This window comes from Syngnathus typhle, linkage group LG14 (genome assembly GCF_033458585.1).
Source record: "Syngnathus typhle isolate RoL2023-S1 ecotype Sweden linkage group LG14, RoL_Styp_1.0, whole genome shotgun sequence".
Taxonomy (NCBI): domain Eukaryota; kingdom Metazoa; phylum Chordata; class Actinopteri; order Syngnathiformes; family Syngnathidae; genus Syngnathus; species Syngnathus typhle.
This window is the reverse complement of record NC_083751.1, coordinates 12,122,799-12,140,447: the sequence shown is the minus strand read 5'-3', so window position 1 is coordinate 12,140,447 and position 17,649 is coordinate 12,122,799. Positions and strand designations below refer to the sequence as shown.

At 47.0% G+C, this 17,649-nt stretch overlaps 2 protein-coding genes across 5 annotated transcripts; one reads left to right on the top strand and one right to left on the bottom strand.

The window, feature by feature from the left end:
* Nucleotides 1-1,391: 1,391 nt before the first annotated feature.
* Nucleotides 1,392-9,040, bottom strand: zgc:113223 (uncharacterized protein LOC541424 homolog). Of its 2 annotated transcripts, none has more exons than XM_061297485.1 (8): nt 8,906-9,040; nt 8,276-8,333; nt 3,632-3,756; nt 3,490-3,564; nt 3,311-3,421; nt 3,123-3,251; nt 2,594-2,755; nt 1,392-1,729 (listed from the first exon to the last, which is right to left on the bottom strand). In XM_061297485.1, the coding sequence occupies exons 1-8, from the start codon at nt 9,038-9,040 to the stop codon at nt 1,583-1,585; spliced, it is 942 nt and encodes a 313-aa protein (XP_061153469.1). In that variant the 3' UTR covers nt 1,392-1,582. The 2 variants fall into 2 exon arrangements, with proteins under 2 accessions (XP_061153469.1, XP_061153470.1); XM_061297486.1 differs by having other exon boundaries at nt 3,311-3,406.
* A 627-nt stretch (nt 9,041-9,667) lies between these two features.
* Nucleotides 9,668-14,319, top strand: reep6 (receptor accessory protein 6). Of its 3 annotated transcripts, none has more exons than XR_009717887.1 (6): nt 9,668-9,801; nt 11,511-11,604; nt 11,757-11,895; nt 11,967-12,653; nt 12,734-13,136; nt 13,576-14,319. XR_009717887.1 is itself a non-coding variant. In XM_061297487.1 (6 exons), the coding sequence occupies exons 1-5, from the start codon at nt 9,669-9,671 to the stop codon at nt 13,096-13,098; spliced, it is 612 nt and encodes a 203-aa protein (XP_061153471.1). In that variant the 5' UTR covers nt 9,668; the 3' UTR covers nt 13,099-13,136; nt 13,576-14,319. The 3 variants fall into 3 exon arrangements, 1 of the variants encoding a protein (XP_061153471.1); XM_061297487.1 differs by having other exon boundaries at nt 11,967-12,135; nt 13,022-13,136; XR_009717886.1 differs by having other exon boundaries at nt 11,967-13,136.
* The last annotated feature ends 3,330 nt before the right edge of the window (nt 14,320-17,649 follow it).

Genomic DNA, 17,649 nt, shown 5'->3' with positions numbered 1-17,649 from the left:
GAAACTTGCCTTGTTACTTGTTGGCTTAAACTGCAGTACTGTGAGGAGCATTGTTTTATCAAATAAACACTTGGGATATTCCTCATTGCGCTCTCAATTACAGTGGAGATGTGGCATTGTGCATCAATTTGGAGAGCACCAGAGGTCAGGAGGACAGGTTTGAATATTTCCCCCAGCAGTTCTGCCCTCTGTGAGTATACCTGTGGGTTCACACTCTGTGTTGTGATGGTTTTCACCAGGTGGAGGAATTGGTTCCCACATTCATAGTTCAGAACAGTCTTTTCAAATGAAAAACTTTCACAGAAAGAACAGCATAAGCATTGCAAGACAGAATCAAATGCACAAGTATTGAGCACAAACACTTTTGATGTGCGAAGTTTAACAGGCTGTTGATGGTTCCCGTTTTTCAACAATGGTACCTTGACTTTTTTCCAGCCCACTTGTGTGTCAATATGCAGCCATTCAGGACAAGAAGAGAGATATGAAGTTATCTTTCTTTTTTTTGGTGGGACCGCTAAACCTCTCCAGTTTTCAACTACACTGTCAGTAGATGCATCTGGCTCCACTCCAGGATGAGATTTTTCTCCCCTTTTGTTTACTACTTCAGTTTGAGAAGTACTGCAGACATTGTCAGGCTCTCTGACGGTCGTGGCATCACACACATCACTTTTTTGTTTTGCAGAGCAAATCCGCATGTTTCCCTCAATGAAGGAAAGATGACGAGCAACAAACCGGTCCACACGAATGGGTAGGCACTCTTTAAGCAATGCGACAGTGAGCGCCCGGCACGCCTCTTTCCCGTGCGCGCACGGAGCGCGGTGGTACGTTTACGGGCAGTCGGAGAAATCAACGCCAACAAAAAAAATTACATCCAGCCTAGTTAAGACCATACCAAAGACTATAAAAATGGGACCCATTGCCTCCCTGCGTGTGTGACGATCATTGGGACTTAAAAAAAAAAAAAAAAAAAAAATTTTTTTTTTTAATTCATAAAAATTGGGTGCGTATTATACATGGGTACAGGCTTTTTTCCAGCATCAGCATGCCATTTTTAGGGTGCGTATTATACATGGGGGCACACTATACACGGAAAAAAACGGTATTCATAGTAGGAAAGGAAAGCGAGTGGAGATTTTGCCATGGCAAGTGGGTGGTGGGCATGATCGGCAAAGGTCACCTGCAGGAGGTCACCGCCTATCAAGCGGCAAAGGTGAACGTCGCCACACTCACCTCGGTCAAAAGCACTCCTCTTGTCCGAGTAAAAGACCTAAACGTCTTTTCTTGGCACAGAGATGCCGCGAGAACGCCAGTGTTGCCCAAACGAAGCTCTTCTCCTCCGTTCCCTGGGACAAAGGTGGTAGCAAAAGCACTACTTTGTACTTTACTTTGCCTGAATTTTCAGCTTTCTCTTTATTTGGACTTTTCCTCAGCGGTTCTGTGGCTGTTGGCCAAGTGTATTATGGGATGCAGCAAAGCTGAGTTACTTATTTCCGGGCATGTGTTTGCTATCTGGTAACCAGGTGCAAACAGCAGCTGGTGCAAACAGCAGCTGATGCAGCTCAGCACAGCAACGGTTTTCCCGTCATTGCTTGTGAAAGTCAGCGAAGGCGGGAAACCACATGTGGTCTTTTTTCTGCAATGAAGCAATCCTGCTCGCTGGCATTGCCTTGCGCCGGCCAACTTTGTTAATCCAGCACACCTGAGCCCACGCCAGCGACATCGTGCAAGTCTGAAAATGCACACACACACACACCAAAGTATTGTAGTGAATTGTCTTCGGTGGTCAGCTGTTCTTCGGGAACACGCTGTGGAAGGTGGCTAGCTCGGGGAAGGAAAAACTTCAGTGACACACGGCTGATTGGGAAAAGATTTTATTCAACCAATGTCAAACTAAAGTGCCTCACGCCCAGAAAAAAGGCTGAGTCTTCCAGTCTCCTTCCTTTATACCGAAGGCTACTGGTAACTCAGTAGTCCATCCTGCTGACCCTATACGGTCTTCCTAGAATTCTTTCCTGACTACATCAACCTGTTTTCTTTATACCTTCTGGCACCAGTAAGTCTACATGCCTGGAGCCAGGCGCTGACTTACCATACCAGGCACCGATATCTCATACGACTTGACCAGTGCCCGACATGATATGCAAACCAGGCCTTAAGAGTAGAATATACATAGAATAAGAGCAGAATGAACATATACTAATGAAAATATACTACAGTAGCATTGCCTTGAATTTGTGTCACACAAAAGGAAATGGAACATCTTGCTCGCTGTCAAACAACGCCGCTGAGCCATTTATGCTTGCAACAAAGCAAAAGGAGCAACAACGACACCCATTTCCCCCTAATGTCATGAGGTATTGACTTAAAAAAAAAGTCCAACTACTTTCTTTCAGGCATTCTGCCAATATGTTAAAAATTAGGTTGAATCGTTGATTTGTACTTTTTATGGCTGTATTGTGACTGCGGCACATGGTTTTTGTTTGGCACTCCACCCTTGATGTATGCATGGCTAAGTCAAAACCCCCAGCCAATAGGCAACAAGCCGGATGTAATGACAGCAATGTGAGTGACGATGATGATGAAGGCCTTTTACCTGGAAAAGCACCAGCCCTCCAGCGAGGCCGCCCACCATCCTGGCGTTTTGCTTGAGCCACCGAGCAATCTTGTCAAAACATCCGTCCAGGAAGACGCCCTGCTGGGCCAGCGACCACTCCTGCCGCTGGGTCCCAAAGCCGCACATGGTGTTCAGCACCAACTGGTGAGGACACACATAGATCTTTCAGAAGATCGGGCTTGAGGAGCAGCCCTGAGGAACTTCAAAGGACCGGGCCCGAGGACCGGGCTTGCGGAGTAGCCGTGGGGACTTCCTCTAAGAATTTCTGTACGAGACCCTCCCTCGCTCTTCAGCTCAAACAAGAAGTGCACAAGCACTCTCTCACGCGGTCTGCACACCCTCTTTCTCCGCCTCTCTCCGCTTCCCATGCTTTCTTATGTTCACTCCCCCCGCCCACCCTTGACCGACCCTCCGGTTTCACTCCACTTCCAGCCAGCCGTGTCCTCGCTATGGGTCTACTTTCTGGGACGGAGTGACATAAGAGGGAGTGAGCAATTGAGTGAGTGACCTGGTTGCCGGGGGCCATGCAACAGGAGAAGGGAATGCTGCAGGCCTCCACGCTGGGATTGGCGTCGGAGCAATCAAAGTAGACATTCCTGGACCAGTCCCGGTAGCCCTCCACGCCGCAGCACTGGAACTGAATGCGCAGATCGCTGTGTGAAACCATGCTCCGTGCCCTGCCGTGAGTGCTCGTACCTTCTTTTGGACAAAGTCGATGGCATTCTCCAAGTCACGATCCTCCCGATAGCCAACAATGCTCATCATCATCAGCCGCTCCGTCCGCTCCATCACCTCCACAACAAAGTTCTTATCACGTCACTAAGGAAAGCATTCATCCGCAATCATTCCCCCAAGGCGTGGGTAAGGCATCCTACCGTGTCCGTGAAGAGATAGGCCGCAACTCCCGTTGTCAGCTGCAGGAGCAGCAACAGCGCCAGGATGCACACAAACTACAAACACCCGCAGGAAGAGGGGATGTCACAACCACACCAAGTCCTCTGAGGTGTAATGTCATACCGTCTTGAGCAGGCAGGTGACGTTGCGCAGTGCGCCCAGACATCCCAGGAAGGTGATGAAGAAGGTAAGGGAGCCAATGACCATCAGGAGCAGAGCGGGGTCCAACGTCAGGGTATCCACCACATCTGCAATATCACACTCATTTGAACGGCAAGATACGACATGGGTGGGCTGGCCTTTTGAGCCCACAAGCAGGGCTGTGGACTCGTTCGGATTTTTGCACCGAGTCCGAGTCCGGCCTCTTGGCCATGCGTCCGAGTCTGGCTGTCCATTTTTTCTGTTAATTCATGTGACTGCTTAGTCTTTATTCAAGGCTAATTTAGATCAAAATCTAAATAATTGATACAGTTTTGTGATGGCTTTGTCTTTATTAAACATATACGTAAACGAATACAATAAACAGATACTTTCAAGTTTTAATCATTAATTACACCATTATAGCTCAGACATTTATCTAAACACAAATAATTAGTGACGACCCCTTATTTGCAAAGCGAAAAACCCATGTCGTACGGCGTCAGCACTATGTTGTTTTCAATAAAAACATGAACTCACGTTTGCGTCAGTCAATTTTAATTTTTATAAAGGATTATTCTCATTTGATGCCATCCGCGTTCTGCCATTGAAGCGGGGTGCATTCAAAGACCAGTCGTACAGACGGAACACTCATTCACTTCACCAAAACGCAACAATATAATTACGTGAGCTCTTTGCATAAACCTCGATGCAAAGTGTGGTGTATTTTTATTCTGGTATCATGCAATGTTTATCTCACTAGTAAGCCTAAGTGTGACCGGGTCATGTTCGGGTCATGTTCGTGTGGGATTGTTTGGGGCTTGGTCCAGGAAGGTAGACTCATTGGCGCCAGACACATCTGTCTTCCATTAACAACTGCTAAGATACCACCATGTAGAGGTAAGGAGGCAGGCTGCGTGGTCATAGGTCAGCCAACAGCCCCATGTGCGCGCTCCCGCGTGGAGGAAAGCGCAAGGGTATAAGGTTTGGGCGAGAGTAGACAAAGGGACTCGACATCTTGGCTAGGGCGCGAGACACTTCTCTCTCACATCGGTTGAATAAAATCTTTCCCCAATCAGCCGTGTGTGACTGAAGTTTTCCTTCCCCAAGCCAGCCACTTTTTCACCATTTTGTTTGGAAGACCAGCTGACCATCGAAGAGAATTCACCACAAAAGAAACTCCTCTTTTTGGGTACAGGCACAAAGAGTATATACCGTTTTTTTCCGTGTATAGTGCGCAAAATTTAACTAATTTATCGTCCTAAAATCTGGGGTGCGCATTATACATGGGTACAAAAAAAAATGTAATTTTTTTTTTTTTTAATTTTTTTTAATTTTTTTTTTTTTTTTTTTTTTAAGTCCCAATGATCGTCACACACGCAGGGAGGCAATGGGTCCCATTTTTATAGTCTTTGGTATGGTCTTAACTAGGCTGGATGTAATTTTTTTTGTTGGCGTTGATTTCTCCGACTGCCCGTAAACGCACCACCGCGCTCCGTGCGCGCACGGGAAAGAGGCGTGCCGGGCGCTCACTGTCGCATTGCTTAAAGAGTGCCTTTGTGTTTTAGGATGAACAGCAGAGACCAAAGGAACAAGGCAGTGTTGTGAAATAAAATATTACCTGTAATACGCATTTTGTTATTTGCTGATTGAAACTGCTAATTAAACTGTGAATTGAAACTACCGTTTTTTTCCGTGTATAGTGCGCAATATTTTACTAATTTATTGTCCTAAAATCTGGGGTGCGTATTATACATGGGTACAAAGAAAAAAATTTTTAATTTTTTTTTTTTTTTTTTTTTAAATAAAGTCATGGTACAACAAAACCAACAACAGGACTGACCGACAAAGTCGTGGAACAAAAAGACAGGGTGACATTACCAAAGACAGGAACAGAATGACAGTAACACATGCAATGATCCAACGGTGAGCGAGGGGCAGACAGGCCTTAAATACAAAACACGTTACATCGATTGAGGTGACTCAGGAAGAGCGGGGTGACACGAACAGAAACTATGGCAACCTAGACACATAGCAAAACTGGGGACGAGACATGACAAATCTCCCCCGAAATAAAACTCACCTTTCTTCTTGTTTGTTGTCAATCGCGCATCGCATTCAGCCATCCTGCCCAACACACTTAGTAAAATTCATAATTGACAACACATCGTTTGATGCGATGGTGCAATCGATGGTGTGTTATTGTCAAATATTGTTTGTTTTTTAATCTCCATCGCGGACCGGACGTCATACGGAGGCCGCCATTACAGATGCGCAGAACGGTTGCGCAAGACACGTCAGCTATATAAAGAGCGAGAGTTCAGTTCTCCACCTATTAGTTTCAATTCACAGTTTAATTAGCAGTTTCAATCAGCAAATAACAAAATGCGTATTACAGGTAATATTTTATTTCACAACACTTTGTCTTGTTCCTTTCGTCTCTGCTGTTCATTTCAAACACGCTCCATACGACCGCAATGCTCTTGTATCAGACGCTCGCTCGATCACCTGCTAGTTTGCCGTCTGTCACAATGTACCCTACACAAATCCGAAACATTTGTTGCGGCTCCGAGTCACGACGAGGGGCAAGTTTTGGTTTCCAAGGGTGTTTTTATTCCTCTTCAACGTCTCTCCCATACAGAGCCGCCGTGTGCGCACGGAGCGCGGTGGTGCGTTTAGGGGCAGTCGGAGAAATCAACGCCAACAAAAAAATGACATCCAGCCTAGTTAAGACCATACCAAAGACTTTAAAAATGGGACCCATTGCCTCCCTGCGTGTGTGACGATCTTTGGGACTTAAAAAAAAAAAAAAAAAAAAAAAAATTAAAAAAAAAATTAAAAAAAATTCATAAAAATTGGGTGCGTATTATACATGGGTACAAGCTTTTTTCCAGCATCAGCATGCCATTGTTAGGGGTGCGTACTATACATGGGGGCGCACTATACATGGAAAAAAACGGTAATAGGAAGAAAACAACTCGCGCTCTTTATATAGCTGACGTGTCTTGCGCAGCCGTTCTGTGCATTTTATTTCACAACACTTTGCCTTGTTCCTTTCTTCTCTGCTGTTCACTTCAAACACGCTCCATGCGACCGCAATGCTCTCGTATCAGACGCTTGCTCGATCGCCTGCTCGTTTGCTGTCTGTCACAATGTACCCTACACAAATCCGAAACATTTGTTGCGGCTCCGAGTCACGACGAGGGGCAAGTTTTGGTTTCCAAGGGTGTTTTTATTCCTCTTCAACGTCTCTCCCATACAGAGCCGCCTTTTTCACGTCCGCACGCGTCTTTCCCGTGCGCGTACGGAGCGCGGTGGTGCGTTTACGGGCAGTCGGAGAAATCAACGCCAACAAAAAAAATTACATCCAGCCTAGTTAAGACCATACCAAAGACTATAAAAATGGGACCCATTGCCTCCCTGCGTGTGTGACGATCATTGGGACTTAAAAAAAAAAAAAAATCTTTTTTTAAATTCATAAAAATTGGGTGCGTATTATACATGGGTACAGGCTTTTTTCCAGCATCAGCATGCCATTTTTAGGGTGCGTATTATACATGGGGGCGCACTATACACGGAAAAAAACGGTATTACAAAGGAGACTTTATACTTAATTATGATCATCATTCATCCATCCATCCATTTTATTTTATTACTCAGGTATTTTCAAAGCAAATTAATATTGTTGCATTTATTAATTTGCTTTAACATGACAGCGCAATATAATTAAAAGCTGACACGATAGCAATGTCAAACGTGTTCATTTAAGAAAAAGCCACACACGTTTTGTGATCAAATCTTTCATAACGAGAATGGTTTGAGTGAATTGATTTTACAATTTTTATCCCCCCTCCCCACCATCTGTCACTTTGCTTGGGACAAAAGGAGCCTTCAGAACTGAAATTTCGTCTCAATTATTCATTCAAATCAATTCACTCAAATCATTCTCGTCATGAAAGATTTGATCACAAAACGTTTCCGTCTGTACGACTGGTTTTTGAATGCACCCCGCTTCAATGGCAGAACGCGGATGAATTTAAAGACATTACGACGAGTTTGGTGGAGTTTTTACTGCTTCTTCCAACTCCTACCGCGCTGACTGTAACCTGACACTCTCTGGCTGCGTCTTGCCTCTTTTTTTTTTATTGTCGGACTCGGTGGACTCTGTCAAAATCAGCACTGAGTCCGAGTCCGGCAAAAATGACCGAGTCCGACCGTGTCCCCGAGTCCGAACCGAGTCCACAGCCCTGCCCACAAGTATGCTGAGTGAGGAGTCGGCGTGGCGTGATGACCCATCTTAAAGGATGGCATCCAAAATACTACATCATTCTGTCTTTTAACGCTTTGTCTTGAGCGCACACGGTTTGATGTGGACAAAAAAAATGCAATAAGGACGTGACCACTCATTCTCAATGCACGTTGGTTACCAACACGGCCGTCGCTTAGCTGGCCTTTGGGCGTCACCAACGCACTGTCAAATTTAGCGCTGACTTCCGCAAGGTTGCGCTCCTTCCTTGCCGGCAAGTTAGACTAACTATGAACTGGTTTGAGGTTAGAACAGCAAATGCAAGTCGCTCACATATGGCTGTGTGCTGGTCGAGTGACGTCGACGCGCGCAGGCGCTCTGACCTTTCTCCTTGGCCACCTTGGCGTAGATTCCCACCGCAATGAGAACGGTGCTCAACACCTGAACAATAGCACAACCTTACTGGATGACCTTTGTTAGCTCCAGTTCATATTGGCGCTCACAGCGACAGTACCGACGGAATATCGGATTTCTTCAAAACGGACGCTCGGTAGATGAGACTCTCACCGGCCATGAGACTTAAAAAAGGACCAGCGAGGCGTCCTCTTTCAAATGTGGATGAAAATGCAAATTGGCTCTGAGTCCGTAGACCCGCATGGTGCTCATCCCGCCTATCGTAAGTGGTGGAAAGGGTGGCTAGCCCCTACCCTAGTGCAGGTGTCTCCAATGTTCCAACGGGCCAATGTAGCCTCAGTTGCATTGCCTTGCGCAGAGGGCTTTACGTGCCATTAATATTTACCAGCTCTTTTGTGATTAGGAGCGAATTAAAGCAACTTGATCTGACTCTGAGACGTCTGTTCAGTTGCGAACAAAATTCGTCTCCAAAACGTGCTGAAGATGTGAAAAAAGACATTGCACACACGCTGGATGAGTAACTGGGCTGCGCCCCGGGGAGGAAGGAAGACCTTTTGAGTGCAGTGTGACAAACAGAAGAAAAGCGGCATTGTACTGACCCAGAAGACGTAGCAGAGGATAAACAGCAAGTACTTGACGACACGGTAGCCTCTCATGGCGGCGACGGTGGCTGAGCTTGAAGTGCCCCTCCTGAGAGGAACTTCCGAACGAGCGTGTGGCAGCCTGTGCTGCATTCCTGCTCACGAGACGCCCACACCGGCGGGGAGGAAGACACTTTGAGTTTTGGGACTTTGACAATTTATCATGAAAGTCATTGTCTTTTCAAATCTGCCTTATCTTTTCAGGTGTAATGACAGCTTCCTGACGTCGAGCCAACATGTTTTTAAGCAAACCTCAACAAGTGACACCAGTTTCAATGCTGCTAGGAAGAAGAACACACACACGCCGTTCCTAACCTTGGTTTTGCATGCCTAAAAACTTGATCGACAGTGGAGAAGGAAAGGAAAGACGAGAGAGCGAGGAAAATTGAATTTGAAACATGCACATAATTAGCAATGGTCAATGTGTGTTAGCAAGAATCTATGGGGGGGAGGGGGGCTGTACAAGGGTTTTAGCTCTTCAAAGTCAACAAGACCATGTTTTAATCAACTTCAGCTGAGAGGGCTAAGAGTGGCAAAGCCTCTGGCTCACTATGGCAACATGTGACATCATCTTTCATTTGGCCCAATGAAGTGACCTGCTTTGATTGCATCAGACTTAACCCTGCCCCACCCCTTGGCGTGTGGCAGGTGTTTAATCAGGTTCTCTTCCTCCTCAGCCTCGTTTTCCTCCCCCGTCGAAGACATAGAGGACACCGAAGACATGGGCCTTCTCAGCTTCCTGTCTGCAGCCAAAGAACGTGCCGAGAGGTTCCTCAACGAAAAGAATGTCGTCACTGACTTCCTGGGGAAGGTCGAGGAGAAGACGGGAGTCAAGAAGAAGATCCTTGCGGCCGGTATGCTCCAGTGCATGTGCGAGTCTGTGTGAGTGTGCATGTTTGTGTGTGCGCTGAGGTTCCAAGAGGATTACCTTAATCTGCCAAAGACGAAGCCCCATGGTGTCAGGATTGAGTTGAGCCAGGGCGACCAAATGGAGCTTGAACCAGAATTTATTGAAGGGAAGGTGAACAAAGGAACCGGCGGAAAGAGGCTCACGGACAGCGAGCGGGAAACGGGATTCCCCTTGTACCAAGCGCAGACCAGGAAGAGGTTCTGACCGTGAACCTACAGACAAGACCCGGTGAAGACACAACAGGCGCGGACACAAACGGGAAGAAACAGGAGACACAGACGGAGAGGAAACACGCGGACAGGGTTTAAATACATGAGGGAGCAGGTGACAGTCATTGCGTAATGAAGGGGTGTGGCTGAGGGAAGTTGCCGGCTGAGCGTCCTCTGGCACGGGCGTGCCACATGGCAGCGCCGCTCTCATAAATTGCGCGTGTGCTAAGTGTGGCGGAGTTACCATGACCCAGCTAATTAGGTGCGCGTGTGCTAAGCGAATGTCACAAGCAGAGTTTGGCTCAGTGGCGAAGAACAAAATCAATACGCATACGTGACCTGTGTCGGTGAAGCCCATGTAGCCTTTGGGGGCAATTAATGCACACTGAAAAGAATTGCTCACATGCTCATTTGATAACCACTTTCCATGAGGTGTACTTTTGGGCATGTCAACATCCAAATGTGGAATCAATGTTGAACATTTGAGGCCCAATAAAAAGAACATGTGTAGGAACTAGGGGTGTAAATCGCGGGTTTTGTCACGATACGATATAATATCGATACAAAGAACTACGATACGATATTTGCCGATATCTTAAAGCCTGCTGCGATTCATTCACGATATATCGCGATATAGTGCTCTACGATTGATTTATTTATTTTTTTAAATAAAAATATAGAACAATATCCTGATTTATAACAATTCATACGCAAAATCAACAAGGTACTGCAAACTCTTTATTTAGGAAATTACAAGAGTATTGCAGTATACAAAGTGCTTATTTTAACACTGAACTTTGATGTCGTGTTCTTTCTTTATAATGTGCGGCGAGATTTGTGGTCCCTGAATATTTGATCACCGCATGGCAGGATTTACAAACTGCACGTGTCTTGTCCGTTGAGCCATCTTTTCTTTGCAATCCAAAGTGCTTCCAAACGAATGACTTGAAGCCTAAAGGGGAGCAAATTTCTTCGTCATTTTGGACACTAGCCATAGCACCAGCCCAGGAGCCGCGTACTAGTTGTCGACTCCCCTTTCACGTGCCTGCTCTGCTCACAACACAACGACGCGCACTGCTCCCTGCTCCCGGAAAGAGGAAGCAAGCAACAATGAACTGGATTTCAAAATAAAGTCGCGTCTAATGTCCGAGGTCAAACACGGCGATATAAATCGATGTTTACGTTTAGCATCGATGCCAATAAATCGTAGAGCATTATATCGATTAATCGATGTGTATCGATGTATCGTTACACCCCTAGTAGGAACATGAAACACTGTCCAACAGAATACTTATTTCCTGTGGAGTTCTTCATACACAGCACACACAGTTGTCCGGGCACACAGGACGTGCTGAGCTTTTGCGTCCGCCAGCTTCGAGTCGCCATCGGCGCCTGCCTGATAGCCCTTGTGGAAATGACCCGCTGTCCTGCGCCCTTCCCTCAGGTGTGGTTTCAGTGACGGGCTTATATTTGGTCTACGGTTACGGCGCTGCCCTCCTCTGCAACTTGATCGGTTTCGTCTACCCGGCGTACTACTCGTGAGTCCCTCGGCGGTCCGCCATCTGGACTAGACTAGAACACTTGACTAGGTGCATACTCCATATCCTTGGAGTCCAGCTGAGGCTTTGTGTGCTAGTCCAAACAGCTTCTCCCAGTGCGGGAAGTCCGTCCATGATATTTGTGTGTTCAGAGTCAAAGCCATCGAGAGTCCGAGCAAAGAAGACGACACAAAATGGCTGACCTACTGGGTGGTCTACGGAGTCTTCAGTCTGGGCGAGTTCTTCTCTGACATTTTCCTCTACTGGTTCCCCTTCTACTACGCCTTTAAGGTAAGCAACCTCCCTGCCTCCTTCGCCACGCCTTGCCACACCCTTCTCCTGGTCTCATGCCTTGGCTGCAGTGTTTGTTCCTGTTGTGGTGCATGGCCCCCGTGGCCTGGAACGGATCCCAGGTCCTCTACGACCGTGTAGTCCGACCCATTTTCCTCCGTCACGAAGCCGCCGTGGACAACATGGTCAGCGACATCAGTGGGAAGGCCATGAGCGCAGCAGAGAACCTCACCAGGGAAGGTATCATGCGGGTCCACTCCCACCTAAAGCGTAAACCTGTCAGTCCATTCAGGTCTAGACCGACCGGGTCATTCCAGACCAGCCCAAACCATTTCAACTTCAAGCTAGTACAGATGAATTCTGGCTCCGTAGATCAGCCAAGGAAAATTCACAAAAGCCCATGAAACTTGATGCCAGTAAAGACCACGGTGTCCCGGCAGTGCGCTTTTACATCATTTGGGGTAAGTCTGGATCGGCACAGAGCAGTCAAAGTGAGAGTGCGCAGGTCTCGATCTGTAAAGACCAGTCGAGGCAAATGCGCCGGATGAATAAAGTTGCCTTGTATCATATTGTCTAATTTCCATGTGTTGTTTCCGCTGCAACTCACTTGCCATCTTTGCGGGACAACTTTTCAGGACAGCGACTTCATTTAGCCTTCTCACTCACAGATTACACTGGATTCATATTCCCTGTTTTTTTGAAGGATTCTAGAGAAACTCCTCCATCTTGAGGATCTGTAGTCAAGGTGATCGGTTTAGGTAGGCAATCAGTTTTTTGCCAGCCAGGAGCACCCTCAGCCTTTTCTTGACAATCATTTGGAAAATGTTTGTATGGTTAGGGTTGCTACAGCCCAGGTCCATTTTGTCCGAAACAAACCGGCACGCATCATCTCCACATCAGACGGTCCTGTCCGTGCGTGCGCCAGTCGGGACCTGCACAGACTGCGTTGTTGCCATCTGGTTCTCAATTAAGCGATGCTCACACATCTAGACCTGCGTGGACTGCTGCTTTGCTCTGTACACTTCAGACCCGACTGGGCAAATCCATTACAGGCGTGTCTAGACCAGTTTAGGGCAGTCCAGATCAGTCCACATTGGCTCCACGACCTGCTGTGCTCTGTTCACAGTTTTGTCCACCCTGGTGAAAAACAAAGCCTTGGTGTCGCCCGAAGTGAAAAGTCAGCCTCCGGCGAAAGTTCTGTGAGAAAAAACCACACGTCTCCTCTGAGTGAAGACCAAGAGGTGCGTACAGTCAAAGTCAAACCCTGACTCCTCTTTGTTCTTTCATCATATCGTCGACCCCCTTTAGCCTTTCCTGGGTTAACAAGCAGGTAAGACAGCAGTTAGCATGCTAGCATGTCACTCTAGTTCCTGCCCCCTCCTCGCATTTCACACCACAGCCCTCACCTCGCCCCTTTTCATCATATCTCACCCCAAGTCTTTTAGCAATGGCCTTTTGTAATTTCACAATCACAAGGTGATGTATCCTTGCTGTGTGTTAGCATACCAACAGTTAGCATTTGACTTTCAAAATGTAGATACTTGGACACAGGTTACAAAGTTGAGACCCTATCGATCTGCCTTTTTGTTTTTTGCTATCCAAAAGACTTTCACTTGTTGTTCTCTGTTAGCATTCGGGCAGCATGTGAAATTGGAACACTGTACGTAATTGTGCCTTCAGCTCGTTTCCTGAGCGCCAAGAGGAGGCGGGGCCTGGTCCGGAGGAGAAGGAGCGCCACGCTGGACTTTTTTTTCTTTCTGCTGTTGTCTTTCTTGCTCCTAGCAAATCAATCAATCTTGAAAATGTTCCTTATCCCTGAAGTCAGTCAAATGCACTTTGTTTGTATTCATAGAAGCTGATGAAATGGTGACCCATTTTTTTCTTGACCCAGTTGTAGTTGTTTGATTTTGGAGCATTTTACCCCCAAAAAAAGGCCTCCAAACCAAGTTTTACCCACTTGGTTGAATTCATTGAACAAGGAAGCTCATTGTGTACTGTAAAACTAGGTGGCCATATTACGTAGTTTAGTTATTTATTATCTATTTGTATTATTTATTTCCTTTTCAATCATACATATTTTATATGAAGTATTTATTAGTAGTGTAGTGTATTTTTATTTAGGTCTCATGCAATGTATATTTCATTTCTAAGCTTAGAGGTGACTAGGTCACGCGTGCATGGGATTTTATGGGGCCTGGGCCAGGAAGGCAGACTTCCTGGCACCGGGATACAGGAATGGGCCATTTGGTTAGAATCAACAAGGCAGGCTGGGGGGTCAGAGAACATCCAGCAGCCCTCGTGTGCGTGCGCCCGAGTAAGGGGGGTCGCGGGGTATATGACCCAAGGCAAGAGAAGACTTCTTTTTTTGGCTAGAGAGAGACACTTCAATTCTGACATCGGTTGAATAAAATCTTTCCCCAATCAGCCGTAAGTCACTGAAGTTTTCCTTCCCTGAGCCAGCCACATATCCACCGTTTGATCTTGGAGACCAGCAGAACATCGAAGAGAATTCACCACAGTAGCATAGTTTAAATTCATATTAATACTTATTTAGAATCACATCTGTTACAGTTTTCATGTACACGTCTTGCTTGAATCAATCTTTTTTTGAGAACTAATAAAGTTCTCCCTCAATCAAATGCACACTTTGATGCTGCTGGAAATTGGTTGACTACAGAGTTTTTGCAGTTTAAGTCAAATTGTAAAACCACAGTCATTAGATTCTGTCTGAAGGTGCTGTCTGATCAAATTCCATCATCTCGTGGTCCTCTAGCTTCAAATATGAGGCTATTGAGATTACAGTCGTGCTTTCATTTCTCCTATACTCCTAAAAGGTTTGCGTGTGGTCACCCCCGCTCCCCCTCCTCAATGTTAAATGTTGCATAGTGGCGAGCTGACACTGTTTGCGTATAGTGTTGCCACCTGTCCCGGATTGTCCTAATTGTCCCGGAGTTTTATGGTCTGTCCCAGAAAAAAAATAAAAAATCTGGGACACTGAGATGTCCCGGATTTTTGTACATTTTGTGCAAAATGTGTGTTTCAGTTTAATTGTAGTTTAGTTTAGTTTATTGTTTAGCACATATTATTATATCAATAACTGTGCAAGGAGGGAGACGAAGCCTAGGGCTTGTAAAGAGCTCCACTCCTCCTAACCCCCAATTCCAACCCTTAATGCTGAGTGCCAAGCAGGGAGGCAATGGGTCCCATTTTTACAGTCTTTGGTATGACCCGGCCGGGCGTGCCTACATTCATAAACTTGTGCACAGCCTTACTGGTCTAGAAAAATGATGTAGCCTACTAATTAGTGGTGGTTTAGTGACGGCAAATTCTGAATGGTGAGGTGGAAACAGAGGGTGTGCTTTCTCATAATTGGGGGAGGGGCGCACTGTGGTGATGTCATCAGGCATGTGTTGAAGTAAATGTCCACCCATACATCCATACATCCATCCGGTGGTGCATAGCCATGTGGCTGTGCAGGCCGATGCGTGATCCGCAGGTCTTGCCACATGAGGGACAGGGGTATATGGTACTGGAGGGCGTTGGCCCTGCAGCACGCTGATGCCTCTGTGCTCGGCGTTGTATCCTCCTCTCTGTGGCCTGCTCCTGAAAGTGAGTAATACCCTGGTGGCAGGTGGAACTCCAGGTGTGGTGAACAGCAGCCAGGTACTCGAGTGCTGTAGGTGTAATGTCACACTTCTTCAGGAGGGTTTTGAGGTGATCCTTGTAGCGCTTTTTCTGACCCCCGCAGATCTCTGACCACCCAAAAGCTGGTCAGAGACGATCTGCCTAGGGAGGCGGTGGGCAGGCATACGGATCACATGCCCTACCCAATGTAGTTATTTCTGCGCAACGGGCAAGGCAATGCTGAGTGTGTGGGTCCGATCGAGCGGAGGCCAGGCCGATGCGGACCTGAATGTCTTTGTCGATGTTGCAGGAGGGGGACAGAATACTGCCTAAGTAGGTGAAGTGTGGGACGATGGCAAGGGGATGACCATCGAGGGTGAAGGTGGGCGCACAGGTTTGGGGGGGGTGGACGCTTGCACAACTATCTGCGTTTTCTTGATATTAGTTTGAAGACCAATGGCGCCGTACAAGGAGGCAACCACATTTAGTGCACACTGTAGGGAGTGTGGTGAGTGAGCGAGGAGAGCACGGTCATCTGCATACTGTAGCTCCAGTATGTGTTGGGTGGTGGTTTTTGTAAAGGCTTGGAGGCGCCGAATACTGAATAGGTTGCCATCCAATCTGTACTGTATCTGTACCCCATCGGAGGGGTCAAAGAGTTTATGAGAGAGGAGGGTAATGGTAGAGAGGAAAATGTTGAAAATGGTTGGTGCTAGAACACACCCTTGCTTGACCCCCACATCCACACTGAAGAATGTGGATTGTTGGCCACCAACGCTCACACAGGCTTGCATCTCGTCGTGGAACTGACGCAGGAGGTTTCTGAACTTGGGTGGAACCCCAAGCTTCCCCAGCACTTCCCACAACAGTTCCCGGTTGACTGTGTCAAAGGCCTTGGACAGATCAATGAAAGCAAGGTACAGGTCTTTGCGGTGTTCTCTGCATTACTCCTGTACCTGTCTAGCAACAAAAATCATGTCAGCAGTGCCTCGCTCACGCCTGAAGCCGCAGGCAGGATGTTTTCACTGACATGGGATGCTAGGCGGAGTAGCATGATCCGTGCTAGCACCTTCCCGGCCGCTGATAAGAGGGAAATGCCTCTGCTGTTCCCACAGTCTGCTTTGTCACCTTTGCGCTTAAAGATTGTTATGATGTTGGCATCCTTCCAATATTACGGGATGACTTCAGATGACCAGACGGTGGTGATCAGTTGGTATAGTCTGCGGGTGAGGAGGTATCCGCCATGCTTCAGAATTTCTGCCGGGATTCCATCAAGGCCCGGGCTCTTGTTGTTTTAAGCTTAAGTTTTAAGGCGGTTGTGCTAACCAGTGCGCCACCGAGCCGCCCTTGAAGTAAATGTAAATGTCCTAAATGCAAAAAGACCAAATGGCTCATACACGCGTGAGAGATGATGTCAAGCGAGTAAAGTTAAAGTCCCAATGATTGTCACACACACATCTGGGTGTGGTGAAATTTGTCCTCTGCATTTAACCCATCCCTGTATGATTTTGATCCATCCCCTGGGGGAGAGGGGAGCGGTGAGCAGCAGCGGTGCCGCGCTCGGGAACTTAACTTAACTTTAACTTTAAGATTACGGATGGACAGCTCCACGGATCCAGACGGGGCCTGATGAGATTTAGGGGCAACGTCTCACATAATCGCAGATATTAAGAGATTTAAAAAGTTTGATGACACCTTCAAGTCGGAAAATACTTCTTGGAGCAGGCAGACGAGACCAGGACGAGCGACATTGCGTCTAAGAGGGGAGACGCGGAGGTGAACAATTAAAGACAACGTGTGAAGGCATTGCTGAACAGAGCACACCAGTCCAAACTACCCCACTGGTCTGTGGCAGAGTCCGGACCGGCAGCAGCAAAGTCTTACCCGCGCACAGCGGCAAATGGAGAAACAGAACTGCGCTCGGCAGAAACTCGGGAACAAAACCGCAATCAGTGGAAACTCAGGAACAGAACCGCACTCAGCGGAAACGGAACCGCAATCGGCAGAAACAGAACTGCAATCGACGGAAACTCTGAAGCAGAACCATAATCGGCGGCATTCGGGGTAACAGAACTGCAATCGGCAGAAACTCGGGAAACAGAGACTGAAAATGTACACACAATGGAATGA

Coding starts and splice junctions, on each gene's coding strand:
- zgc:113223 (XM_061297485.1), bottom strand. CDS start 9,040: ATGCAGCACAGGCTGCCACACGCTCGTTCGGAAGTTCCTCTCAGGAGG. Junction 3,422..3,489: donor CCTATCTCTTCACGGACACG/GTAGGATGCCTT, acceptor TGACGTGATAAG/AACTTTGTTGTGGAGGTGAT. Junction 3,252..3,310: donor TCGACTTTGTCCAAAAGAAG/GTACGAGCACTC, acceptor CTGCGCATTCAG/TTCCAGTGCTGCGGCGTGGA.
- reep6 (XM_061297487.1), top strand. CDS start 9,669: ATGGGCCTTCTCAGCTTCCTGTCTGCAGCCAAAGAACGTGCCGAGAGG. Junction 11,605..11,756: donor GTCTACCCGGCGTACTACTC/GTGAGTCCCTCG, acceptor TTGTGTGTTCAG/AGTCAAAGCCATCGAGAGTC. Junction 11,896..11,966: donor CCTTCTACTACGCCTTTAAG/GTAAGCAACCTC, acceptor CCTTGGCTGCAG/TGTTTGTTCCTGTTGTGGTG.